The sequence below is a fragment of the Chiloscyllium plagiosum genome, unplaced genomic scaffold, assembly GCF_037043375.1.
Source record: "Chiloscyllium plagiosum isolate Xiang-an unplaced genomic scaffold, Cpla_swu_hap1 HiC_scaffold_18, whole genome shotgun sequence".
NCBI lineage: Eukaryota > Metazoa > Chordata > Chondrichthyes > Orectolobiformes > Hemiscylliidae > Chiloscyllium > Chiloscyllium plagiosum.
In genome coordinates, this window is record NW_028270156.1 from 55,744,510 (window position 1) to 55,772,000 (window position 27,491).

Here is a 27,491-nt window from a genome sequence, read left to right on the forward strand (position 1 = left end):
AATGCCTCTTAATAGCATTGTCAGTGACATATTCCATCACTGTGCTGATGACTGAGAAGAGACTGATTGACTGGATTGGATTCTTTATACCAGCCCTTTGTGCACCATGTGTCTCTTGTCTATTCTTTATCCTCATAACCCTCCACCAGTAAATTTGTTTAAACCTGTTCCTATCATGCTAGTTATCTTTGCCAAAAGAATATTGTAGGTTCTATCTATTGAGGTGTAATCATTCATCTTCTACAAGTTCCTCCTACATATAAATGGTCTCAAATGCCCTGGAATGCAAAGAGATACAAAGATCTTTGTCAAAGCGTAACAATCTCCTCTTTCACCCCCCCCCCACCTTTCTCAGTCACCTGGGATAATTCCATCAAGCCTTGGCAACTTATACCTTAATGTTTTTTCCAGACACTCAACACCTCCTGCTTCTTAATATTGTCATGCTTCAGATTATCAATATCTTCTTCCTAATCTTACCATCATCTATTTCCTTCTTCTTGATGAATACTGATGCAAAGCACTCATCAAGGACCTGAACCAATTCCTCTGGCTCTACATATAAATTGTCTCCTTTGTCCTTGAGTGGACCTACCCTTTTCCTCCTAACATACATATAAAATGCCTTTGAGTTCTCCTTAATTGTATTTGCTGAGTTCATTTCATGGCCCCTTCTAATCCTCCTAACTTCTTGATTAAGTTCTTTCCTGCTTCCTTTATACTCTTCAAGGACCGTGTCTGATCTCAGTTCCCTAAACATAACATATGCTTCCTTTTTCTTTTTGACTAACCTTGTCATCCAAGTTTCCCTAATCTTGCCATCCTTATCTTTCATTTTCATCGGAACTTGCCAGTCCTGAATTCTGATCAACTGGCCTTTAAAAGACTCCCACATGTCAGATGTGGATATATCCTCAAGCAGCCTCCCTCAAATTTAGTTTCTCCAGTCCTGCCTAATACTGTTTTAATTATCCTTTCCGCCGCCCCCCCCCCCCCCCCCCCACACCACCAATTTAACACTTTCACCTGAGATCCGATCTTATTCTTATCCATAACTATCTTAAACCTTAAAGAGTTATGATCATGGAATAAGCAAATGCTAGACAGAAGAGGAGGTCAGAGAGACTGGGAGAACAGGAAATTACAAATAGAGCAGGAGTTGAAGATAACAGGAACACAGATAAAGCAGGAGATGGAGACAACAGAAACATGGACAGAGCAGGAGATAGTGGGAACAGGAATATGGACAGAGCTGGAGACAGAGACAACAGGAAGATGGACAGAGCAGCAGTCAGAAAGAACAGGAAGATGGACAGAGCCAGAGATGCAGAGAGCATTAAGGTGGATAAAGCAAGAGATATGGAAAACAGGTAAAAGGGAAAGCAATAATGCAGCTGAAAAAAGCTGGAGCACTGTGGGAACAGAGCTTTGAGCAAGCAGGAACATTGAAAAGGAAGAATATAGAGAAAGCAGGAGCTCAGGGAGAGCAGCAGCATGAGACAACAGAAGGATAAAAGGTGTAGGAGATTGAGGAAGAAACGAGGTGGGAAAAGCAAGTGTCCAGACAGAGCAATTTGTGTCTTCACTTCTCCATAATCACATACCTCGGGTGTTCCCCAACCCCACCACTCAACCTCCCCAACCGCCATAATGCTACTGTGATATGGGCCCTGGACAAGAATTTGTGGATATCCAAGGGTCTGTGGACCCCCATTTGGAAACTATCAATCCAAAGGTTACCATCTTTCGCTCCTGAACCTCATGGTGAAACTGATGGAGGGTCTCAATACTTTTCCTTCCTAAGTTGTCAGTTTCATCATGGGCCATGAATCGCTGGCCCTCCATCCCCTTTAAAATGTTCTCCACCCATCCCTTGATTTCTTTTACTCTAGCATCAGAGAAGCATCACAGTATGCAACACTCACATCTACTGGGCTGTGCTGGTTAATGCAAGTCATCGCTGTTGGCAATCACAGTTATGCATGCATGAGGGTTCGGTGGTTGATGAATAACAGCTAAAGTAAATTGTGTCCGCTAATGATCGGTAAACAATGTGCTGATTGTTCCAACATGGTCAGTGATTACTGCAACAAACTATTTTTGTGAAACATTACTGTACAACAACTTGACTCAGTTGTAGATTTTCTTTGGTGACACTTCAATACAGCACTGATGGAATGCCAAATTACAGATGTTATTCAGATGTCACCTGTTTGAATCACTGCAAAATCTCTTGCGACATCAATTGATAGAGGCAAAAAGAGATACCCCAAACAACAGCTTCACCAAAGTTTAACTGGTTTATCTCAATTGAAATCTGGGTGATCTTGCTTTGTGTAAAATTGATCTTCATATTTTTCTATTTAACAAAAATAGTTGATTACGAAATGCTGTGGGATATCCAGAAAACACAAAGTAACTATATAGGTGCAAGATTTTCATTTCTTTTATCACACAACTCCTTTGTAATGGTTGGGTAATTAATTTAAATTCAAACACCAAGAAGTGAGTGCACTGGTGAAGATGAAGACCCAGCCAATATTCCAGCTGCAGTTCTGAAGAGCTGTGTACAAGGCACACTGCTATCCATGTAATCCTATAATGCAAGTTTCTCCCCAACAGTGTAGAAGATTCCCCATTGTTTCTGGTATATCAGAAGCAATAAATCTATTCTAATCCAATCAAAGATTATCATATTAGCCTCCTCTTAATTTTCATAAAGCTGATAAAGGCATTATTATCAATACCATGTTATCTCTGCACCAAGAAATAATTTGGCTTCTTCTGGAACCCCTGAGCTGCTGTCTCCAGCAAAACCTTGATCCATATGTAGACATGAGGCAGGTGAGATGGCCTGCCTGCCCTCTCTCCAGTGGAGGCTCTTCAATGGCCAATTATTGTCTCTGGAAAAACATTACCGATCAACCAGAGGAGTTCAGGGATCACTCTGTCCAGCCCTCAGGTGGGAAAGTGGGAAAGGGAGGTGCATCCATTACTCACAGGCTTTGTCAAAGGGATACATTTTAAGGGGTGATTTACAGGAGGAAAGAGAGATAGGTGGCTATAGGGGAGAATCCCCATGCTTAGGCAGCTGCAGGCATTGCTGCTAACTGTGGAGTGATTACAACCAGGAATCAGGCTGAAGGGGCTAGAACTTGTGGAATGAAGAGGTCTATAAGGGGTTTAGGGCTGAAGGAGACAGCAGAGAAAGAGAGAGAGAGAGAGAGAGAGAGAGAGACTAGCCATGGGAGGATTTGAGAATAAGGATGAGAATTCTAAAACTGAGGAGTTCCCTTTTTGGGAGGCAGAATGGATCAATGGATGTCAGAATGCTGTGTGAGCAGGACTTGGTATTAGAACACAGGGGCATTGAATGATATTCAGTCTGTAGGAGGTTGAATGTTGAAGATTGATCAGGAGGACATTAGAAGTCAGGTCTAAATAGAACAAACACAAGGATGAGAGTGTCAGCAGCAGATGGATTGATACAAGGGATGAGTAGGGCAATGTTATGGAGGTGAAAATTGCCCTGAGGTGGATGCGTGATAAGAAGCCCATTTCAGGGTCATGTATAACATTACATAAGTTATGAAAATCTGGTGGTTTAGTATTGAATAATAACCTGGGAAAAGGATGGAGTCATTTGCTGGTGAATGGTGTTTATTATATGGACCAAAGACAATGGTCTGTATGTTCTCAATATTAAATTCAAGGAAATCTGTGCTTGTTGGACAAGCAATCAGGCAGTTTAAATACTGAGTAGGGATCAAGAGAGATGAAGGAGAGGCAGAGCTGGATTCCATTGGCATACATATGAAAACTGATGATTTTGGATGATATTGTTGTGGGGTAGTACAAGAAGAACGTGAAGAAAAGGAGAGATCAAAGACAGATCCTTGGTGGGAGGACACCGGAGGTGACTGCACATGTCTGTAAATGCATATGATTCTCTGACTACAAAAGTATAAGTAAGAATGAAACCCAGCAAGTGCAATCCCACCCAACCAGATGAAGGTGGAGAGGTGTTCGAGCAAATTTCTAGGGTCAGCCAAACCAAAGGTTGCAGACAACTCAACTTGTTTATCTTTGTTACAGTCAATGAGGATGTCATTTGTAAATTGCTGCAGTTGTCAGAGCAGGTTGTCATGGAACCATCATGCAGTAAGATTCAGTGATTTCAGCAAAGGAGAGATGAAATAAAGAAGGAATGGAGCCTGATACATAGTTTGGACAGTTTTAGTGTAGTCTCCAATCAATGCCTGTTTACACTGTATTTTTCAATGACACAAGGCTGTGCGGCCTGGCTCACGATGCAAAGTACAGGAAGCTCTTACTTTCCACATCGTTGGTAAATAACTATTTACTGGCTATAATTGGAATGCACTTACACTCATCAATCAACTGTGATGGTGGGGCTTGAATAAAGCAAGCTTTTGTACAGTTGCATCTGTGACCCTTGAGGTCACTTGCCTACTCAGAAAAATCTTGACAGTCTCAATTGATAACTTCCTAAAATGCAGCTGAAATCTGCTGCTCAGATATGAGCATAATTTAATTGATTTCAGGTGGGACATGCATGTGGGCCACATTGCTCTATATAATGCAATTTGCATTTCTGTCCGAAATGATCGGTGCTTCACCATGAAAACAACACCAGCTAAAAAACAAGCCATTTTCCACAAGTAGAGTACTCACGGACCAGTATGAAATTAAATATCCCACTTGGTGGAGATGAACATAAACAGAAAAGCCAGAATATATAAGACAGGAGGCAATGGTATAAGATTGTTTGGGAAAGTAATATCTCCCTTGAAGCACTCAGACATGTAATTTGCAGTTCATAGAGAGCCATAGCAGATTTGCTACATATTGCCAGCTCACAATTAAAAGGACAAGTCCCTTGATTAAGGGATACATTTAAATCTACAAATGTGGAAATGATATTGTGTTTGCCAATATATTGCAATGGAAGTTAAGGCACCTCTTGGTGATAGTGACAACAACATAATAGGTCACCAAAGGCCCAGATAACTCATCAAAGAGAGACGACTGGAGATCGTTTCACCTGAGGGTCACCATGCCTCAGGAGAAGGGTGAAGTTGAGAAGGTGGGCCCATTATGATGACCTCAGGAGGTGCAGGAATTGTTTTCATGCTGTTGGCTTCATTCTGTTGCAAATCGGCCATCCAGCTAACTGAGCTAACCAACCCCATAACAAAATGATTAAAGTTCCATAAGAATCCACACTACAGGGGACCAATAATCAGATCTTGAACAGGCAATTGATTAGGACATGAGAAAAGAGGAGAAATCATACTGAGGAATATGTAAGACTATTCCAAGCAAATATTATTAAATACAGTCTCAAAGAATGATACTGGATAGATTACTTAAACAACTTAAGATTTAAAAGAACAATTAATTTGACAAAACCTACAGAGAAAGATGAAGAGTTCAATGGAACAAATACAGAAATAAGTTTTACTGCAGATGATGAACACTATATCAAGGAAATGTTCTGGTATATTTACAGCAGAGGACAAGAAATGAGCAGCTTAAGTGCCAATGGGAATGAAAAAGACCAGAGAACAGGATGATTGTTTAAATGTTAATGCCTTACATTACTGGGCAAAATTAGGCAGTGGTACAGATATATAGACTTTCAAATCAAAATAAAATTATTGCTAAACAAATACCTGAAGAGTGATGACATCTATCCCAGCATGCTGGGGAGGGCTGATATCGATAACATCTGAATTTAGATGCAGAGATGGTGGTCTGTAATTACTCCACATCTCTTCATTGCTAAACAGGAAGCACGAGATGCCTGCTGTTTAAAAAGAAATCTCCACGCAGCCATTACTTCCCATGCTGTCCATTTGCTGCATGCATTAGCAGGGAGTCTAAAGCCTTGAGAGGCTAGTTAAGAGGCTACTTAAAAGCCAACAACCAGGCATTCCAACTCTGGGTTCTCCACCTCTGATTACTGTTTCTGTGCGTTCTCCTTCTTGCTGTTCTTCCCATGTTCACTTCCCCCACACTCACCCTCCCCATGCTCTTCTTGTCCATGCAGTCCTCCTGTACTTCCCATCTCCACACCCTCCTCTACACTCTCCTTCCTCGTCATCCTCCCTTTGATTATTTTCTCTGCTGTGTCCTCCTTTACACTCCTTCTCTTCATTCATCTTCCCAATGCATTCCTTTTCCACATTCTCCTCAACCATGGTCATCTCCATGTTCACGTTCTCCTTGCTTGCCTGTGGTTTCTTCCCCTCCATGCCATCCTTTTCCACTCCCTCTCCTTCTCTATGTTCTTTTCTCTGGTTACTCCTTCATTGTGTTTTTCTCCATGATCTCCTCTGCATTGCCTTCTAGATTTTCCTTTTCATGCTAACTTATATGAAAGCAATCAACCCCATTGTATTACCTTTCAATCTCATTCTCCATGTTAAATTTCCCAATGTACACTTCTGTGTTCTCCCCTGTACCCTCCTTCTCTATAATCTCTTCTGGAATCCCCTTTTTGGTGTATTTTATGATCTTGTGTTCTCCAAGAATTGTTGACTGTCTCTGTGTATTTTGGTTTCATGCTGCACTTATTGCAGGGATCTCTGTGCCCATAGCAGAGTGTTTAGAAATACACAATATAAACAATTAGAGTCAGTGTGTTTTCATGATGGGGAAATCATACCTGACAAATTTATCAGAAACCTTTGCGGAGATAACAGGTAAAATAGATAAAGGAGATTCATTAGATGTGAAATGTGTGGATTGCCAAAAGGCATTCAATAAAGACCACACATAAACTATTCAATAAAGCAAGAATGCATGGTGCTGGGGGTATAATATTAGCATATAGGAGATTGGCTAATTAATAGAAGACAGGGAGTTGGGATAACTAGTGGTGTGCCATAGGGATCAGTGCTATAATTATTTACTGTGACTTGGATGAGAGAATGAATGTATTACCATCAAGTTTGCGGCTGACACAAAAATAATTATGAAGACAAGGAGCAAGGATGAAACAAAACGTCTATAGAGGGACATAGAAACATTTAGCAAGTGGCAAAAACTTGAGAAATGGAAAATAGAGTCATAGAGTCATAGAGATGTACAGCATGGAAACAAACCCTTCGATCCAACCCGTCCATGCCGACCAGATATCCCAACCCAATCTAGTCCCACCTGCCAGCACCCGGCCCATATCACTCCAAACCCTTCCTATTCATATATCCATCCAAATGCCTCTTAAATGTTGCAATTGTACCAGCCTCCACTACATCCTCTGGCAGCTCACTCCATACAAGTACCACCCTCTGCGTGAAAAAGTTGCCCCTTAGGTCACTTTTATATCTTTCCCCTCTCACCCTAAACCTATGCCCTCTAGTTCTGGACTCCCCGACCCCAGGGAAAAGATTTTGTCTATTTATCCTATCCATGCCCCTCATAATTTTGTCAACCTCTATAAGGTCACCCCTCAGCCTCCGACGGTCCAGCGAAAACAGCTCCAGCCTGTTCAGCCTCTCCCTGTAGCTCAGATCCTCCAACCCTGGCAACATCCTTGTAAATCTTTTCTGAACCCTTTCAAGTTTCACAACACCTTTCTGAAAAGAAGGAGACCAGAACTGCATGCAATATTCCAACAGTGGCCTAACCAATGTCCTGTACAGCTGCAACATGACCTCCTAACTCCTGTACTCAATACTCTGACCAAGAAAGGAAAGCATACCAAATGCCTTCTTCACTATCCTATCTACCTGTGATTCAACTTTCAAGGAACTATGAACCTGCACTCCAAGGTCTCTTTGTTCAGCAAACTCCCTAGGACCTTACCATTAAGTGTATAAGTCCTGCTAAGATTTGCTTTCCCAAAATGCAGCACCTCGCATTTATCTGAATTAAACTCCATCTGCCACTTCTCAGCCCATTGGCCCATCTGGTCCAGATTCTGTTGTAATCTGAGGTAACCCTCTTTGCTGTCCACTACACCTCCAATTTTGGTGTCATCTGCAAAATTACTAACTGTACCTCTTATGCTCACATCCAAATCATTTATGTAAATGACAAAAAGTAGAGGACCCAGCACCGATCCTTGCGGCACTCCACTGGTCACAGGCCTCCAGTCTGAAAAACAACCCTTGACCACCACCATCCTCTGTCTTCTACCTTTGAGCCAGTTCTGTATCCAAATGGCTAGTTTTCCCTGTATTTCATGAGATCTAACCTTGCTAACCAGTCTCCCATGGGGAACCTTGTCGAACGCCTTACTGAAGTCCATATAGATCACATCTACTGCTCTGCCCTCATCAATCTTCTTTGTTACTTCTTCAAAAAACTCAATCAAGTTTGTGAGACATGATTTCCCATGCACAAAGTCATGTTGACTATCCCTAATCAGTCCTTGCCTTTCCAAATACATGTACATCCTGTCCCTCAGGATTCCCTCCAACAACTTGCCCACCACCAAAGTCAGGCTCACCGATCTATAGTTCCCTGGCTTGTCTTTACCGCCCTTCTTAAACAGTTGCACCACGTTTGCCAACCTCCAGTCCTCAGCTGTGACTATCGATGATATAAATATCTCAGCAAGAGGTCCAGCAATCACTTCTCTAGCTTCCCACAGAGTTCTCGGTTACACCTGATCAGGTCCTGGGGATTTATCCACCTTTAACTGTTTCAAGACATCCAACACTTCCTCCTCTGTAATCTGGACATTTTGCAAGATGTCACCATCTATTTCCCAACAGGCTATATCTTCCATATCCTTTTCCACAGTAAATACTGATGCAAAATATTCATTTAGTATCTCCCCCATTTTCTGTGGCTCCACACAAAGGCCGCCTTTCTGACCTTTGAGGGGCCCTATTCTCTCCCTAGTTACCCTTTTGTCCTTAATATATTTGTAAAAACCCTTTGGATTCTCCTTAATTCTATTTGCCAAAGCTATCTCATGTCCTCTTTTTGCCCGCCTGGTTTCCCTCTTAAGTATACTCCTACTTCCTTTATACTCTTCTAAGAATTCACTCGATCTATCCTGTCTGTACCTGACATATGTTTCCTTCCTTTTCTTAACCAAACCCTCAATTTCTTTAGTCATCCAGCATTCCCTATACCTACCAGCCTTCCCTTTCACCCTGACAGGAATATACTTTCTCTGGATTCTTGTTATCTCATTTCTGAAGGCTTCCCATTTTCCAGCCATCCCTTTACCTGCGAACATCTGCCTCCAATCAGCTTTCGAAAGTTCTTGCCTAATACCATCAAAATTGGCCTTTCCCCAATTTAGAACTTCAACTTTTAGATCTGATCTATCCTTTTCCATCACTATTTTAAAACAAATAGAATTATGGTCGCTGCCCCCCCCCCCGCTGACACCTCAGTCACCTGCCCTGCCTTATTTCCCAAGAGTAGGTCAGGTTTTGCACTTTCTTTAGTTGGTACATCCACATACTGAATCAGAAAATTGTCTTGTACACACTTAAGAAGTTCCTCTCCATCTAAACCTTTAACACTATGGCAGTACCCAGTCGATGTTTGGAAAGTTAAAATCCCCTACCATAACTACCCTATTATTCTTACAGATAGCTGAGATCTCCTTACAAGTTTGTTTCTCAATTTCCCTCTGACTATTGGGGGGGTCTATAATACAATCCCATTAAGGAGATCATCCCTTTCTTATTTCTCAGTTCCACCCAAATAACTTCCCTGGATGTATTTCCGGGAATATCCTCCCTCAGCACAGCTGTAATGTTATCCCTTATCAAAAATGCCACCCCCCTCCTCTCTTGCCTCCCTTTCTATCCTTCCTGTAGCATGTGTATCCTGGAACATTAAGCTGCCAGTCCTGCCCATCCCTGAGCCATGTTTCTGTAATTGCTATGATATCCCAGTTCCATGTTCCTAACCATGCCCTGAGTTCATCTGCCTTCCCTCTAGGCCCCTTGGATTGAAATAAATGCAGTTTAATCTATTAGTCCTACCTTGTCCCTGTCTGCCATGACTGTGTGACTCACTTCTGTTCTCAGCCATACCTGTCTCAGATCAATCTCTTTCCTCACTATCTCCCTGGGGCGCACCCCCCCCCCCCCCCCCCACCTTACTAGTTTAAATCCTCTCAAGCAGTTCTAGCAAATTTCCCTGCCAGTAGATTAGTCCCCTTCCAATTTAGGTGCAATCCGTCCTCCTTGTACAGGTCACTTCTACCCCAAAAGAGATTCCAATGATCCAAAAATGTGAATCCTTCTCCCATACACCAGCTCCTCAGCCATGCATTCATCTGCTCTATCCTCCTATTCCTGCCCTCACTAGCTCGTAGCACTGGGAGTAATCCAGATATTACTACCCTTGAAGACCTCCTTTTTAAATTTCTGCCTAACTCTCTGTAATCTCCCTTCAGAATCTCAATCTTTTCCCTTCCAATGTCGTTGGTTCCAATGTGGACAATGGCCTCCTGCTGGCCCCTCTCCCCCGTGAGAACATTCTGCACCCTCTCTGAGACATCCTTGATCCTGGCACCAGGGAAACAACACACCATTCTGCTTTTTCTCTGCTGGCCACAGAAACGTCTGTCTGTACCTCTGACTACAGAATTCCCTAACACAATTGATCTCTCAGAAACCAATGTACCCCCCGTTGCATTAGAGCCAGTCTCAATACCAGAAACTTGCTGTTCGTGCTATGTTCCCCTGAGAATCCATCACCCCTACATTTTCCAAAACAGCATACCTATTTGAAATGGGTATATCCACAAAAGACTCCTGCACTAGCTGCCTACCTCTCTTACCCTTCCTGGAGTTAACCAATCTACGTGACTGTAACCCATCTATGTGATGTGTAAATGGAAAATAATGTGAAGTTAAGAAATTAGTCAGGAAGAATAAAACAGCTGAATATTACTTAAATGGGGAAAGACTGCAGAAAGCTGCAATAGGGGGATTTGGATGTCTTCATGCAAAATCAAATAAAGCAAGCATCCAAGTTAAGTAGTTAATAGGGAAGACAAATGAGCTGTTGGCATTAATTTCAAAGGAAGTGGAGTACAAATTAGAGAGACCTTGCTAAAATGAAACAAGGTACTAGCTAACACTTAAAATTCATATCTTGAATATTTTGAACATCTTGGGTCACCTTATCGAGGGAAAAATATACTGGCATTGGAGGGAGTCCAGAGAAGATTCACTAAACTGATCCCAGGTAAGGAAGCACTCTCTTATGAGAAGAGCTTGAGTAAATTGGGCATGTCCTCACTGGAATTTAGAAGAATGAGAGGAGATCTTACTGAAACTCCAAAATTCTTAAGAGTTTCGATAGCGTAAATACCGAGAGGTTGTTTCCTCTTGGGGGAGGGTATAAGATCAGACAAGATAATCTTGGAGTAAGATGACTTCCTTTGAAATTAATGCCAACAGCCCTATTAATGTCTTCCCTATTAATAACTCAACTTGGATGCTTGCCTTTTTTGATTTTGCATGAGGACCTCAAAATCCCCCATTGCAGCTTTCTGCAGTTTTTTTCCCCATTTAAGTAATATTTGGCTCTTTTATTCTTCCTGCCAAAATGCATAACCTCAAATTGTACTCTATCCCCCAAGTTTTTACCAGTTTTGAAACAGAGATGAGGAGAAAGTTCTTCTTTCAGAGGTTGTTGGATATGTGGAATTCTTTATTGCTGTTAAGGCTGGGTCATTAATCCTATTCAAGGCTGAGAAAAGTAGATTTTTAATCAGTAAGAGAATTCAGTGTTATGGGAAAATGGCAGGAGTGTGGAATTGAGGATTATCAGATCAGCCATGATCTCATGACTCAACTGTTCTGTGAAATCGCCAAGCAAGATATTCAGTTCATACCAAATTGTTACATATACCACATTGACTACTGCAGTTCAAGAAAGCAGCCAACCTTCACATCCTCAAGTGTTATTAGTATTGGACAACAAATGCTAGTTTAGACAGCAACACCCTTATGTTGTGAAAGATTATTCTCTTGAAAATTGTTCTCCATCCTGACTCCAGAAAGTCTCTGGCACTCTTCCTGTTTTTCATGGTTCAGTAAAATCAATCAGTTCATGCTACCCGCAACTCCGCTAGTTCTTGCTCTTGAGTTTTTAAGCCATTCATGTTATTTCTGAGCAAGTGGTGCTGTGCTCCCTCATTTCCTTTTTATGTATACACCCACTGACTACTCATAAAGTCATAAAGTCATAGAGACATACAGCACAGAAACAGATCCTCCACTCAGAATCTTTGTCAGAATGACACATTTGTGCAGATATTCTGTAGTTGGAGTGAAGTCACATTGTTTGATCAGTGTAGACAGAGTTTGAATTCTGTTTATTTGTTCATTTGTGCCACGTCTATACAGAGAGTAGTTGATGGGGGCACATGGTGTCTAAACTGGGCAGTACTCCAGTTGACGACGCTAACAGTATTCACCTTTTGGAACCTTAGCACAGGAAACCATGGTTGTTTCTTTAGTTTCAGTTCAGAAATAGAACTGTAATGTATATACTGAATGGTTGTTTTGATAGCTTCAGTTTAGAAATGGAACAGCAATATTTATACTGAATGACTGCCCGCCAGCACAACTGGATCATGTGATTCATTATATGTAAGCAATGATTCATCAACCAGTTTGTTTCTGGATAAAATTAAATCTTGAGCATTGAGTTCTAACTTTAATAAATAAAAGAGTGACGGTCATTTAGAGAAGCATCACAAGGCATATAACAGCTCTCGACCTGATTATTTAGCAGTCAGACAAGTGATTGAGTTGATCAGTGGTCATTGTTACTGTCATTAGTGGGTGCTGTCTCAGCAATGCTTCCAATGATGCTGTGCTGTGTGTTTGAAATGCCATATTGTTGATTCCATTTGTTGCTTAAGTTTAAGAATTTTCAACAAAACTATCATTGGTCTTGTGCGCCATCCATTTCTGTATTTACAAACTAAGAGCAGGAGTAGGCCACTTGACTTCTCAAGCCTACCCTGCTACTCAGTAAGATCATGGTTGATTTGATTATACCATTGGCGATTTTTGAGAAGATTCATAGCTTAGGTTGATGATAAGTATGTAAGTTAGCTTGCTGAGCTTGACGATTTGTTTTCAGACGCTTCACCACCATACTAGGTGACATCATCAGTGAGGTCTCCCGTGAAGCGCTGGTGGTATGTCCTGCCTCTCTATTTATAAGGTAGTTTCTTAAGGTGGGTGATGTCATTGTCAGTTCTTTTTTCAAGGATTTAAATCGATGTGTTTATTGATGGAGTTCTGGTTAGAATGTCATGCTACTAAGAATTCTCATGCGTGTCTTTGTTTCACCTGTCCTAGGATGTGTGTGTTGTCCCAGTCAAAGTGGTGTCCTTCTTTGTCTGTATGTATAGAAACTAGTGATAGTGGGTCATGTCTTTAGGTGGCCAGTTGGTGTTCATGTACCATGGAGGCAAGTTTCCTGCTAGTTTGTCCAATGTAGTGTTTGTTACAGTTCTTGTATGGTATCGTATAAATGACTCCCATTCCTAGATGTGACAGTTGACAGAGAGCTTCAAACTAGCGTCTACAGATAAATAACAAACAAGTACTTAACTTCAGAAGCAATCATCTCAACACCCACAAACTAAGCTGTATCAAGACATTATTTCAACAAGCTACATCACACTGTAGCACCTAAGAACTACAAAAAGCAGAAGAAAAATATCTATACAATGTTTTCAAGAAAAATGGATACCCAATAAATACAATCTGCCAATTCCTCAGAAACAAGCCCGAACAAGCAGACATAATGCAACCAAAAACTATAGCTACAGTACCTTACATCAAATACTTATCAGAAATGACTTCCAGAGTACTCAGACTCCCTTGGCATCATGGTAGCCCACAAACTTACCAAGACACTTATACAGCGACTAATGAACCTAAAGGATCCATTAGATACTACCAGCAAAACCAACATCATTTATAATATACCATGCATGAACTGTAAAACAAAACGGCATCAGACAAACTAGCAGGAAACTTGCTACCAGGATACATGAACACTAACTGATCACCAAAAGATACAACCCACTATCACTAGTTTCTATACATACAGACAAAGAAGAAAGGACACCACTTTGACTGGGACAACACACATCCTAGGACAGGCAAAATAAAGATATGCATGAAAATTCTTAGAGGTATGGCACTCTAACCGGAACTTCACCAATAAACACATTGATTTAGATCCTATCTACCTCCCCTTGAGAAGAAGAATTGAAAATGACATCACCCATCTTACCAAATCCTAAGATCACCATGGCACTGTACTAATTGCAGGTTGTAAAAATGCTCCACTTACCCCAACTCTATCAGTTAGCCTATCCTCTATCCATGCCAATATACCATCTCCAATGCCATGGGCTCTTATCTTAGTAAGTAGTCTAACCTTATCAAATACTTTAACAAAATGAAAATTTAAAACTGAATGAGAAAACTCAAAATTCAGACAGCCTGCAACAGTAAGGATAAGACAACTTTACTTGTGTTATTACCTGCTATCTGAAACCCTCCGAAAAATGGCTCTAACTCTCTGATAAAAATAGAAATTGCTGAAAAGCCTCAGCAGATCTGGCAGCATCTGTGGAGAGAAAACAGAGTTAACGTTTCGGGCTAAGTGACCATTCCTCAGAACCTGAACATCAACCCGAAAGGTTGGCTATGATTTCTCTCCCCAGATGCTGCCAGACCTGCTGAACTTTTCCAGCATTTTCCAGTTTGTTTCTGATTTACAGCATTTGCAGTCCTTCCAGTTTTTCCTAACTCTATATTGGGGTCAGAGAGCTGGACAAGGTTCCAACTCAGGTTAGTAGGTGACCAGAGTCAAATAGTGAGGAGCTGGAAAAGCAGAGCTGGTCAGGCAGCATCTGAGGAGCAGGAGAGTTGACATTTCGACCATAAGCTCTTCATCAGGAATGTGGGGGAGGCCCAAGGAGACTGAGAGATAAATGGGAGAGTGGCTAGGCTTTGGGGGAAGGTAGCTGGGAATGCGATAGGTAGATGAAGGTGGGAGGTAATGGTAATAGGTTGGAGTGAGTGTGGAGCAGATAGTTGGGAAGGAAGATGGTCAGGTAGTACAGTTCAAGTTTGCAGCGCCAAGTTGAATAGTTGGATCTGGGATAAGGTGGGGGGAGGAGACATGAGGAAACTGATGAAATCAACATTGATCCCGTGTGGTTGGAGGGCCCCAAGATGGAAAATGAGGCGTTCTTCCTCCAGGCATCAGGTAGCTTGAATCTGGCGGTGGAGGAGGCCCAGGGTGACTAGGATGACATATCAGGCACCTGTAACCATCACCAACCTGACACACTTCCCACCCATGTGCCGCCCTATTCCTCCCACCTGGCACCTTTCCACTTCACCCATGTGGCACTCTAACCCCTCACCCATCTGACATTCTACAAGCCCACCCACTTGGCACCCCTTCATTAGCCGACATTCACTTAGATGTTGAAGTGGCTTCAAGTCATTAAAGGGTGGCATATGACAGTTCTGTGATGAAAGAGGGAGGGTGGTTTCAGCTGCTACCTGTGTGGATTGCTGGACTGGACTAGAATGTTTAAACTGGGAAGACTCCTGGCTCAGAAATTTCCACCAAAGTAAATGGGCATTTTTTTGTCTGATCTGTGTGGAAATAGGGATTCTGACCCAGATCAGAAGATTTGAGCCAATGGGTTAAACAGCGAGCAGATATTCACCGGGCTGCAGTGAGAGAGGAAGAACATTTATTGCATGGTGGATACTGATATCCACTTCCCCTTCTTACAAGTAATAATCTAAATCTACAATAATGCTGGCCCTGTACAGATACTGTTCACAGGTTGATGTGTGGCACATTACCAGATTAATTCACACGGAGCTCTAATTTGTATCTGACCTTGTCATCTTTTGCTTCACTACACAAGGACTGAAAATGATGCAGTCACTATTCCCCTCTCCTACTTTGGCAAAGGGACATATTCACTGTCTTATTATGCAAAGGGAAGGGAGAGTATTGACAATCAAACATAGAGGAGAGGAATGGGAATATTTATTGAGTTATACAGTAAGGAAGAGGAAAATATTCATCTAACTATACAGTGGGAGATACAGAAGATTCAAGGGACGAAAATGCATGGAAGAAAAGGAAGAAAATTCACCAAGTCAGGGAAATATGTATTTCCAAATGTTTATAATAGGTTTATCTGGGAAAGTGTTACATACAAATCAGAAAAACCTTGTAAAGGTGATCAGTCCTCTGAGAATGTATGTGTTCTACAGAATACAATTTATTCCCAATGCAACTGTTACATTGACAGCAATTGCATTTGGATTAATACAAGAAATCTCATGAGTGAAAGCTCCATGACTTAACAATAACATCACATATTTTTATTGATCGTTGGGTTAAGTATTTGTAAAATTTCCACATATTCACAGAATATTACAGCATAGTATGGAGTTCCTTTTATATGTACGTATTTGTCAGTGTTCAGTGTAAAACAGAATCATTTTCAGTCCTTGTGTAGTGAAGCAAAAGATGACAAGGTCAGATACAAATTAGAGCTCCGTGTGAATTAATCTGGTAATGTGCCACACATCAACCTGTGAACAGTATCTGTACAGGGCCAGCATTATTGTAAATTTAGATTATTACATTGACAAAGTAGTCAGAGGGCTAATGAATTTCATGACCGCGCTCAATCTGCGAATCATATTTTCTCCTTCCAGTTCTGTATCAAAGCAGAGATACTCAGAATTCAAGAACTCTGTCCAAATGGGTCATTGTTATTGCTAAAGACATATTAGTGAGAAATACAGCACTTTAAAACTTTTGAACATGACATGAAATTTTGGTATTCATAGTAGTGACACTACATCCATCACAAATCAACATTAATGGTAGAAAAGGATTCATCAAGAGATATTCATAATTTCCTGCTTTCTTCTACTCAGCGCTCTCAATTTAATGCCATTATAAAATAAAGCACCTGACTTTAGTTGGGTGTCCATTAATCTGGGAGCAAAGATAAAAGGAGGAGCTTTAACTAAATAAAAAAAATGACTCTGAAAGCTATGTCGAGGTCATAAATATAGAAATTATTTTCTTTATGATCCTGGCATAAATATGCTTAAAATAAAATGTGTTACCTGGGAAAGGCAGAATAGCATAAATGTTATTAGTAGGATAATAATAATGAGGCCTGGACTAATGAGTTCAAATCCCACAATGGCACATGGTGGAATTTAAAAATGCAATTAATTAAATAAATCTACAATAATAAAGTTAGCATTGGTAACAGTGACCATAAGCTACATGGATTTTCATAAAAGTTCATCTAGTTCACTGACATCCTTAGAGATGTAAATCTACCATCTTTACCCAGTCTGGCTTATCTGTGACTCCAGACCCACAGCAATGAGGTTGACTCTTAACTTGATGCTGAAATGGACTAGCAAACCAGTGATTTGTATCAAAACACTGTGTAAAGATACACAACAAGTATATAATAAAATAAAAATCTCTTTATTAATGTATCATGTTAAACATCCATCTACCAAAAATGTTTAACTTAGTGATCAGCTGCAGTGAAAAAGAGGTATTAGGATTTATGAGAAGTTAGGCTTGCTGCTATACAAGATATTGGCCTGACTGTATTTGGATTACCCAGTGCAGCTCTGGTTCATCAATTCATATGAAAGGCAGGTCTGAAGAAGATTCAATTTGGACGTGAAACATTAAGTCTGTTTTTCTCCCCATAGACACAGCCACACTGAGTTCTTCCAGTATTTCTTATTTTTATATTATATATGAAAGACATCTTTGCTTTTGAGAATATAAATGGAAGAATGATTATGAACATTTGAAATATGAGCTGAAATAGCCCAATTGGCCCTTTGAGCTTCTCTGCTACTCAATAATACCATGACTGATATATTGATGTTTTGAATTCTACATTGCTATCTTGCGCCAATACTCCTTTATTGCCATGCTTAACAAGAACGTATGTCTTAAATATATTTTAATGACCTACCTCCTCCACTGCCTTATGAGTGGGGCAGGGGGAGGGGGAGGTCCAAAGTCACATATCTCTGTGAGAGAAAAATATTCTCCTCACCTCCTGAAGGGGCAACCACTAAATTTAAAATAGTGCCCTCTATTTCTGGACTGACCCACAGGAGGAAACATCCTTTCCATGTCCACCTTGTCAAGACCAATCAGGATCTTACAGCCTTCAATTAAGTCATGCCACATCTTCTAAACTCCAGTGGAAACACGCCCAGCCTGTACAACCTATCTTTATAAGGCAACCTACTGATTCCAGCTATGAATTTGATAAATCTCCCCTGATCTGTCACCAATGGACTTCAATCTTTCCTTTAATAAGGAAGCCAACACAGCACAAGTATTTGAGATGTTGTTTCAACAATAACCTATATAATTGAAACATAAAATTCTCACTTGATATTCAATTATTCTTGCAATAAAGAATAGCATCCCATTAACCTTCTTGATTACACGCTGTACCTGGGTTCTACCTTTTTGTGACTCACAAGCAGCACGTTGAGTTTCTCACTCAATAACAGCATATTGCCAATTAAGAGAAATCATTGTTTGTTAAACACCTTAATACAGCCCAACTTGTCTCATTAGTAATCAGCTTACTATCTTACCAAATACACCTAACAATCTGAATTTGAGAACGTTCAATATGGAGGTCACAGTGGGTACCTGGCAACTTTAGCTCGTCACTTGCTTCCATGTTGAACTGAGGCTACATCTCATGGCGCTATCCAGGGGCATTGGCCACACACACTTCATGTCCACAGACATTGGCATCTGATGTGTATCAGCCTCAAAGAGCCCTCATGATGCACCTCCAATCCACTTACAAGGTGCTTCTGCATTTCAATGCTGCACCTCTGGCTGCACTGACAGCTATCACTGTAAATCTGCTGCGAAGACACTGCAGTCAAGGACATGCACCATCTTTCTCTCTAAGCTATGTGCTCCAATGTTCTGCGTACAGCAATTGGGCATGCAGATGCAGTTCGCAGCGTTGACTTTAAGGTTCCTGAAGTTGTTGCTGTGCGTGGATCTTAGAGGTCCCCACAGAAGGTAAAAAATTGAGAGGGAATGCTGGACAAGAGCCAGCATATGGACTGGACCAGGCTGCATCTCTGGTTCTTCACTCACTGAGTCTACTTGGATGTTCAAAGCATCTTTACGTTGCATTGTCTTTATGTGCTTTGCCCTTCAGCCAGTGATACAGGCTCAGAGTACCTTGCTTTGTTGTTAGTGCAGACACAAAGCCAGGAGGCTTGTATGAGTATTAGTGTGGTCACTCAGTGCGATTACCCTACTCCAGGATTCCAGTACAGTAAGTAAAGGGCAGCCTTCGATACCAGTCAAGGGCCTTGGACACAGTCAGTCAGTCACTTGGGGCAATCAGAGTTAGGATGCTCTCTACATAAGGGTGAGGAATGAAATGTTGGACAGCCTACTCAATTTCAGCCTTTCTGCCTTTTCTCTTGAAATGAGAGAGAGGCAGCTATAATGGAAGATGAAAGCGGACGGCACAACTGTTACTTTTGGTGCTGGTGGGGAGGTGTCCTGAACAAGTGGGGTAGGCAGCACTAAGGACATGTAGGATTAGTGGGTTTTGTGATTAGGTGCGTGAGAATGAATGAGGCAAGATGTTGCATGCAATCGTGAGAGTGATAGAGCATGAGCCTTGAGGGGAGATGGATACAGAAGCGGAGAGTGTGAGGTATTGCAGAGAAGGTGCTGGCACCTATGCTGGCAGACTGGAGATGATCATTGACCTTCTTCCTACAGTGCTGGACATTCCTCGAGACAGCCGAGACTACTTAAACACAGGTGGCAATCTCAGACCAGGCTGGTATGGTCTGCTGTCATGGCCTCCATTGCTGGACCTAGGGAAAGAAAAGCCTCTGCCCAACCCTGTCCAGCAGGAGCTCCAGGCCCCTGCCCGCGAATGAGGTGCCAATCTTCCCCTGTCTGCTACAATTGGGGAAAATGTCAGGATGCTACTCTGGACTGACTGTGCTTGTCTGGGTGTACAAAGAACCTTTAAAGATGGTGGGTGCACAAGGAATGATAGTGAACTCTGGGATATCCGCTGAGTGGCAAGTTGTTCTGGGAACAATGCATGGTAACATGGAGCTGGATTTGGATGTGACGACATCTTGGGGCAGTGTAGGTAGTTATTGAGATGAACTTGGTGTGTTCTGATGAAAAAAACTTCCTACATCCTAATGGTGGAAATCCCTTTAAAAACTCAATTCAATTCAGACTTGACAAAAAAAAAGGTTCAGCTCTAATGGCTTCTTTGCATCATACTTTCCCACCTATCTTAAGGTCAAGTGTTAATTTAGATACCATGTCTCAGCTCCCCTTATCTAAGTAATTGATGTAAATTGTAAAAGGTTGAGGCACCAGAACAGATTCCTGTGGACTCCACTGATTACACCTTGCCGATCAGGCAAAGATCCACTTTTACATCCTTGCAGTTTTCTACCAAGCAGCCAATCTTCTATTCTAATTTATATTCTATGCTAAAATGTTAGTCCCAAAACAGGAGCTTTTATTTTCCATAATAGCCTTTGATAGGTTACCTTAACAATTCCTTCTGGAAATGTAGAGAACAAATACATGCTTCCCTTTATCCATTGTGTGTTTTAATGCTTCAAAGAACTCCAATAAATTGGTTAAACATGATTTCTCTTTGACAAAATCATGTTGACTCTTCCTGATTACCCTGAGATTTTCTAAGTGCTAAAATCTGTTTAATAATCAATTTTAATACCTTCCTCATGATAGACGTCAAGCTAACTGGCCTTAGTTTCCTAAAATGTTATCGTTTATTGCAAGGGGAATTAAATTCAAGGGTAGGGAGGTTGCAATTCAGTTGTACAGGGAGTTAGCAAGATTAAGTCTGGAGTACTAAGTATAGTAATGGTCACTGTACTTGCAGAAGGATGCTAATACACTAGATCAGTTCAGATGTTGACTATGCTCTACCTGGAATGAGTGGGTTGTCTCATGAGGAAAGGCTAGACAGGCTAGGCCTGTATCCTCTGGAGTTTAAAAGAGTCAGAGGTGACTTATTTGAAACATGTGAGATCCTTGGGGGAGGTCCTTACTGGGTGGATGTGAAAAGGATTTTTCCTGTTATGGAAGAATCCATAATCAGGGATCATTGTTTAAAAATAAGGGTTTGCTGATTTAAGATGAAGATTGTTTTCTCTCAGAGAGGTGAGAGATTTTAAACTGCTTTTCTCAGTAGGCAGTGGATCTAGAATCTTTAAATATTTTTAATGCAGCAGTAGATAGATTATTGATGACCATGGCGTGAAATATTCTCAGGAATGTGGAGTTGAGGTTAAAATCAGATCAGCCATGATCTTATTGAATGGAGGAACAGTCTCAAAGGGCCAAGTCGCTCACTCTTATTTCTTGTTCATATGTTACTGTTTTCTGCTTCCTTCCCTACTTAAATAAGGGGTTCTATTTGAAACTTTCCAGTCCAGTTCAAGCTTTCCAGGAAAATTAACACCAATGCTTCTAATACCATAAACTGTAAAGGATGGAAAAGCAATTGGGTTAATTGTTCAAATTGTTCAACAGAAAAGCAACTTCAATGTGACCTAAATGTAATTATCATAATTACTTAGAAATTTACCCAAATGATCTAGACAAGTTATTTCCAATAAAGTTCCAAATAATGGGAGCACACGCTAAAAAGTTGAGAATCAGACTTGAAATTTCATGACACTATTAACATCTAAGAAAGACGTTCACTTAAAAACTATTGAAGGAGACGGCTGAAACACAGTACAGTATATATGCTTTCATGATGCAATGGGTTTCGTCTCTGAGGTGAAATGGTTGCATCATATAGCAGTAAATTGATTATTCCTCAGCTCCCAGCAACTAGATATGATCACAGTTAAGAGCTAGAGCAACAACGTTTTAATGTTGATTTTCCAAGATATGCTTGTTTTGAACAGGGCTCCCTTCTGTGACTGTAAGACCTCTACATTTACCTGATGGGGAGAAAATGGTTAAGTAGGACTGCAAGCAATTAGGAAGCAGTAGGTTGGGAAAATGAATCTTTTCCTATTCACAGAAATAATTATGTTCTTATTGTTTGGAACCTTTATAGATGCTTTGATATGATCATCCCATTCTTGCAAGTGATTTTCTGTTCTTTTTTATCTCTTCACAGTACTGCGCTTTTGCTTCGCTTTTCTTCATTCTGGTGTCAATCAGCACATTCTGTCTTGAGACCCATGAGGCATTTAATCCAATCGTTAACAGAACAGAGATTGTAAGGAATGGAAATGAAACCCGGATGGAAGTTATTCAGGAAACTGAAACAGAAGCCTTCTTAATGTACATCGAAGGAGTCTGTGTGGTATGGTTTACCTTTGAATTTCTCATGAGGATCACTTTTTGTCCCAACAAGGTGGAGTTTATCAAGAATTCTCTCAATATCATAGACTTTGTGGCTATTCTTCCCTTCTATCTGGAGGTAGGACTCAGTGCTTTGTCTTCCAAAGCTGCTAAGGATGTTCTGGGCTTCTTGCGAGTGGTCCGCTTTGTGCGAATCCTACGAATCTTCAAGCTGACCCGCCATTTTGTGGGACTGAGAGTTTTAGGACATACGTTGCGTGCAAGCACCAATGAATTCCTGCTGCTCATCATCTTTTTGGCACTCGGCGTCCTGATATTTGCCACCATGATCTACTATGCTGAGAGGATAGGTGCTAGTCCCCATGACCTGAGAGCTGATAATCACACACACTTCAAAAATATTCCGATTGGATTCTGGTGGGCCGTGGTAACCATGACTACACTTGGCTATGGAGACATGTATCCTCAGACATGGTCGGGCATGTTGGTAGGAGCCCTCTGTGCTCTTTCGGGCGTGCTGACCATTGCTATGCCAGTCCCTGTCATTGTCAATAATTTTGGAATGTATTACTCCTTAGCGATGGCCAAACAAAAATTACCAAAGAAGAAAAAGAAGCATATACCGAGACCGCCCCAGCTGGGATCCCCCAATTATTGTAAATCTGGTGTAAACTCTCCACATCACAGTACACAGAGTGATACATGCCCACTCGCTCAGGAAGAGATTTTAGAAATAAACAGAGCAGGTAGGAAACCTCTTAGAGGAATGTCCATCTGATCCTCAAATGCCTCCTTTGCACCTATCCCTGGTAGTCATTTTATATCCCAACCAGCTTTGGGTTTCTAGAAAGGCAGCACATTTAAGCCATGCCAGTGTTTTGTAAGAAATGTCCTTTTAGTAAGCATGTTACCAAATAGGATGTAGTCAATCCAGTAGATCCTACTTTGAAACAAGTCATTCATCATTGAGATAATTCAATATCACCAGCCTGTTGTGGATTCTTACTATAATCTGTAAATTGATGGCTTCTGCCAATTTTTCTTTTTGGATAAAAGAAGAAAAAATGTAGAAGATTTATATCTCAGAATGGTTATCAAAACATATTATATGTACTAGGATTATTTAGCATATTCACAATTTACTGGTTAGTAATCTCTCGAACTAGGTATTGCAGTCTAGGAAGTGGGTTGAGGAGAATCCCTGTCCTTATTTGGTCAACTACGAAAATTAAGACTGGGGTTAAACAATAGTAAGGAAATGTAAGATTAATGAAGATTGATTACATTGAGAGGTTTTGGATTCCAAATCATTTCTCTGGAGACTATTTACTGCCCACTTCCTACAGGAATGTTGCTGCATGAAAATATATACAGGGTTAGACTTGAAACTCATAGAAAAGTAGTCTAAAAGAGTTTCACAGCAAAGAATATTGACCTTAGTTTGTCTTTCTGTAAATAGATCTCAGTTGCTCTTAAATGTCTACCATATATTCCTTGAAATAACTTAGTGCAATATTACAAACAATATTATATTTCTGCAATGTAATGTGAGAAGAAGCCACTTTCCCTGCTGTTTCTGAGTGAATTAGCATAAAATCATTGTGCATTTTAGTACAAAAGATGTTTAACTCTTTCAATGAGAGAAATATAGTCACATAATCACATCAGATTAAGATGTTTCTAACACCTATTTTAGTATTAAAAATTTTTAGCCTAGAAATTGCTATTTGTATACTAATGAGCACATTTAAAATAAACAGGTTAACACCTGAATTAAAATAGGAGTGTCAAGCAAATGCTTTAAGTGTGCGTCTGCTAATATCACAAAAAGAAATGTTTTATTTTCCTTTAACAAGTTTGCCTTCTGAGAGAAAACGAGATATTAAATTATAAACAGAGAGGTTAACCCTGGAATATTTAACAATGAACTATGTTTCTAAAACAAAAGAGTAGACATAATGGTTCACAAGGTTGTCATCTGAACATACACTCCTACCAAATTTCTTTCTCTTTTTAACAGTAAAGTTAATCAATGAATTTTAACCGATGATTATTACCAGTAAAATAGTGAGAGGATTTTAAAGCAAGTGCAGGAAGCAATCATAAACAACATTGTCAAAAATAATTTCCATGTTACTGACTCTATCACTGTCTTTTGATGGTGGATTGCTCTTTAGCATGCTTTATATTTCTGCTTTGTTAAATCAATGTTTCTGTGATGTTTAGAATGTAAACTGGCATCCTGTTATTCCCCTGTGTTAAGGGTACAAATAAGTAAGATATAATCTGTTAAAATCAAGCCATTAACATTTAGAAACATGGATTATCTCTAATCCAACACCACACCTCATCACCACCTCACACAACTCCACACTTTTATTCTAACTCCAATCCAACTTCCACAGCCAGATCTGTCATGATCCATATTCATACTTACAGACAGCTTCAGTTTATCTCTCAAAGAATTTGAAGTCTAATTTGGAAGTAACCAAATGTCTATCTGTCTTTTTCCTCAGCTGAGGGGTGACTGACAGTGGTCTTGACCTGTCCACACTATTTCCTGAACTTCTGCTCTCACCACTTCCTCACCTTCCCAGAACCACTATAAAGTTTCCTCACGTTACACTCCACACGTACCTGGGTTCAATAGATGACCCTCTGACACATGCATTCCCTCTAACTTTATATCATTACTAAGTACAATCTTGCCCATCCGCCTTTTTCAGCACACTAAAAAAACAGTTTCACCAATTTGGTCCACTCCACCATCAGTCCCAAATCCATTAATTCCTTGCTTTTTACATATTACACTCCATTCAGTAAACTAACAATGTTTTTATCAGGTTGAGTTTAGTATTCTGCATTTGCTGCTCCTGATATGGTCTCCTTTACATTCAAGAGGCCAGAGGTTATTAAGGTGGCTGGTCTGCAAACCACCTCCATTCAGTTTGCAATTATGATCCCGAGCTTCCAGTCTCCCCTTAGTTTCATTTGCTGCCCCACTTCTATCCTGACCATTTTTTCCTCTATTTCTAAGACTACTCCAATTAAGCTTACTGAAAGCTCAAGTAACAGAAGTCACCCTTCGATGCAGAACATTACAGTTTTCAGCATTGCTTTCAACAATTTTATCTTTGTCCCTATGTTTTCAGACTTTGGTGATGATTGTGTATTTCTCCATTTTGTCCTCCATTGGACTGTGTTTTGTTTCTTTACAAGTTCAAATATAATTGTTTTGCTTTGCACCATCATCCCTTTTATTAGTTAGTTTCCCCTGTTTTCTACCCTATCACAGATCTTCCATTTTATCCTCTCCATCAGCGACCTTTCCTTCTTGGTCATTCCATAAAATCTGCTTTTATAACTTATGCAAGTTCTGACAAAGTGACTGACCTGGAATGTTAACTCTGTTTCTCAATCTAAAACTGCTTCCTGAAATGCTGAGTATTGACAGATTCTTTTTTAGTTTCAGATTTCCAGCATCTGTAGTATTTTGCTTTTGTATCTGGTTCAGCTCATTGAACAAAAGTGATGAACAATTAGTTGAATAGCACATTCAAGTTGCCATAGTCCTATAGGACAAGAGAGCTGCTGTCCCTTTAGAGAGAGAGAGAGAGAGAGAGACAACTGACAGTAAGGGTCAGTACGCCTCAAGTAAGGAGAGAGGTTGAGAAGGGGAGTCCTTCATGGTAAATTTAGTCAGGACAGGAATTGAATCCATGCTGTTGGCATCATATGACATTGCAAATTTGCTGCCTAGCCAACCAAGCTAACTGATTCCCCAAAGCAAGTTAACAGCTACAGAGTAAAGCAAATTACTGAATTCCCAGAGGAACTATTTTTCTAAGAGTGATGTCTCTCCTACGTTGTTGCAATTTAATTTAATTGAACAAGGCCCATGTAAAATGCATATTTTGCACTACTTTTCTACACCTGTCTCCAGCTGGCAATGATCCCTTTGTTCATGGTGGCTATGTACTATCCACAAATAGTCAGTATATATTGACTGATAAATAAAGGTCACCAGAGAGATGGAGAGAGAATGAGACAAAAGAAAAATCAGAGTTGGCATCTAGATACATAGTAGCCATTCTGCTGTTTGTCTGGCAGCAGATTAAATCTCAAATCTTTAATTAATGAGTTGGTACTTAAACCCCCCAATTAGAATGTAGCCAAATATATGCAGTTACTGAATGCTGGAAAAATCTATTTTCTGGCCCACTGTCCACCTCCATGTCTTCTTCAGCATTCTTTCTATGCTCTTCATAGTGTCATCATTTTCTCTCCATAGAACATTCACTTTTTCCATGCTCACATACCCACACTATTTCACTCATTGTATTTAATGAACAGTTTTGGGTGTTGGGGAAAGGAGAGACCTGTATCATTTCATTGTGACAGTGTCATGTGCAAGTGGTAGATGATGTGTATTGATGCAGTTTGTGATGTTGGGATGTGTGTTTGTGATCAAAGGAAAGTAATTGCTAATAATGAAAATGGTAACCCTGCATTGAGTTGAAATTAGATTTTACTGATGGTTGCAAGTGGCTGATAGATCAGACTATTGCTACTTGATGCCGCATGGTAATAGGTCCGTACAGATGATTAAAAGTCTTGCTGCCTGCCATACAAATTGAGGACATGATTGTGTGTGAAAAAATATTTGTTAAAGTTTCAATCTACACAAATATAATATCAATCTTTGATCAACAGGCACAACCTGATCTATCCCCAATCACATTTCAATTAAGCCCACTGACCAGAGTATCAGCAATCAATACTTTTTGATGATCGTCTCCTACTATTGAACTTAGAAGTATTCCCTGTACAACACATCAATCACAGTAGTGTGTATTTATATTCCTCCATCAGCTAATGTTTAGAACTTGATTGTTTCTGTCTCTCAAAGTTCTGCTCATTCTATTCCATGCATATTTTTTCTTTAGAAGTATGAAACCTATTTCACAGTTTGGTGCCGTTGCTTACTATATTTGTGTGATTTCATTTGCAAATGCAAAATATTTTATTGGCTGAATGTGCTG

General features: G+C 40.4%; 1 protein-coding gene across 4 annotated transcripts in view; it reads left to right on the forward strand.

Annotated features, from left to right (window-relative positions):
- The window catches only part of LOC122557901 (voltage-gated potassium channel KCNC1), a 159,900-nt gene that overhangs the window by 60,300 nt on the left and 72,109 nt on the right, over positions 1–27,491 (forward strand). For all 4 annotated transcript variants that reach the window (XR_015760192.1, XM_087996669.1, XM_043706105.2 and 1 more), the window contains exon 2: positions 22,262–23,195. Coding sequence is in view for 3 of the 4 variants with exons in the window: in XM_087996669.1 (XP_087852795.1) it covers positions 22,262–23,195 (934 nt within the window). In the remaining variant the exon portion in view is untranslated. The remainder of the gene's footprint in view (positions 1–22,261; positions 23,196–27,491) is intronic.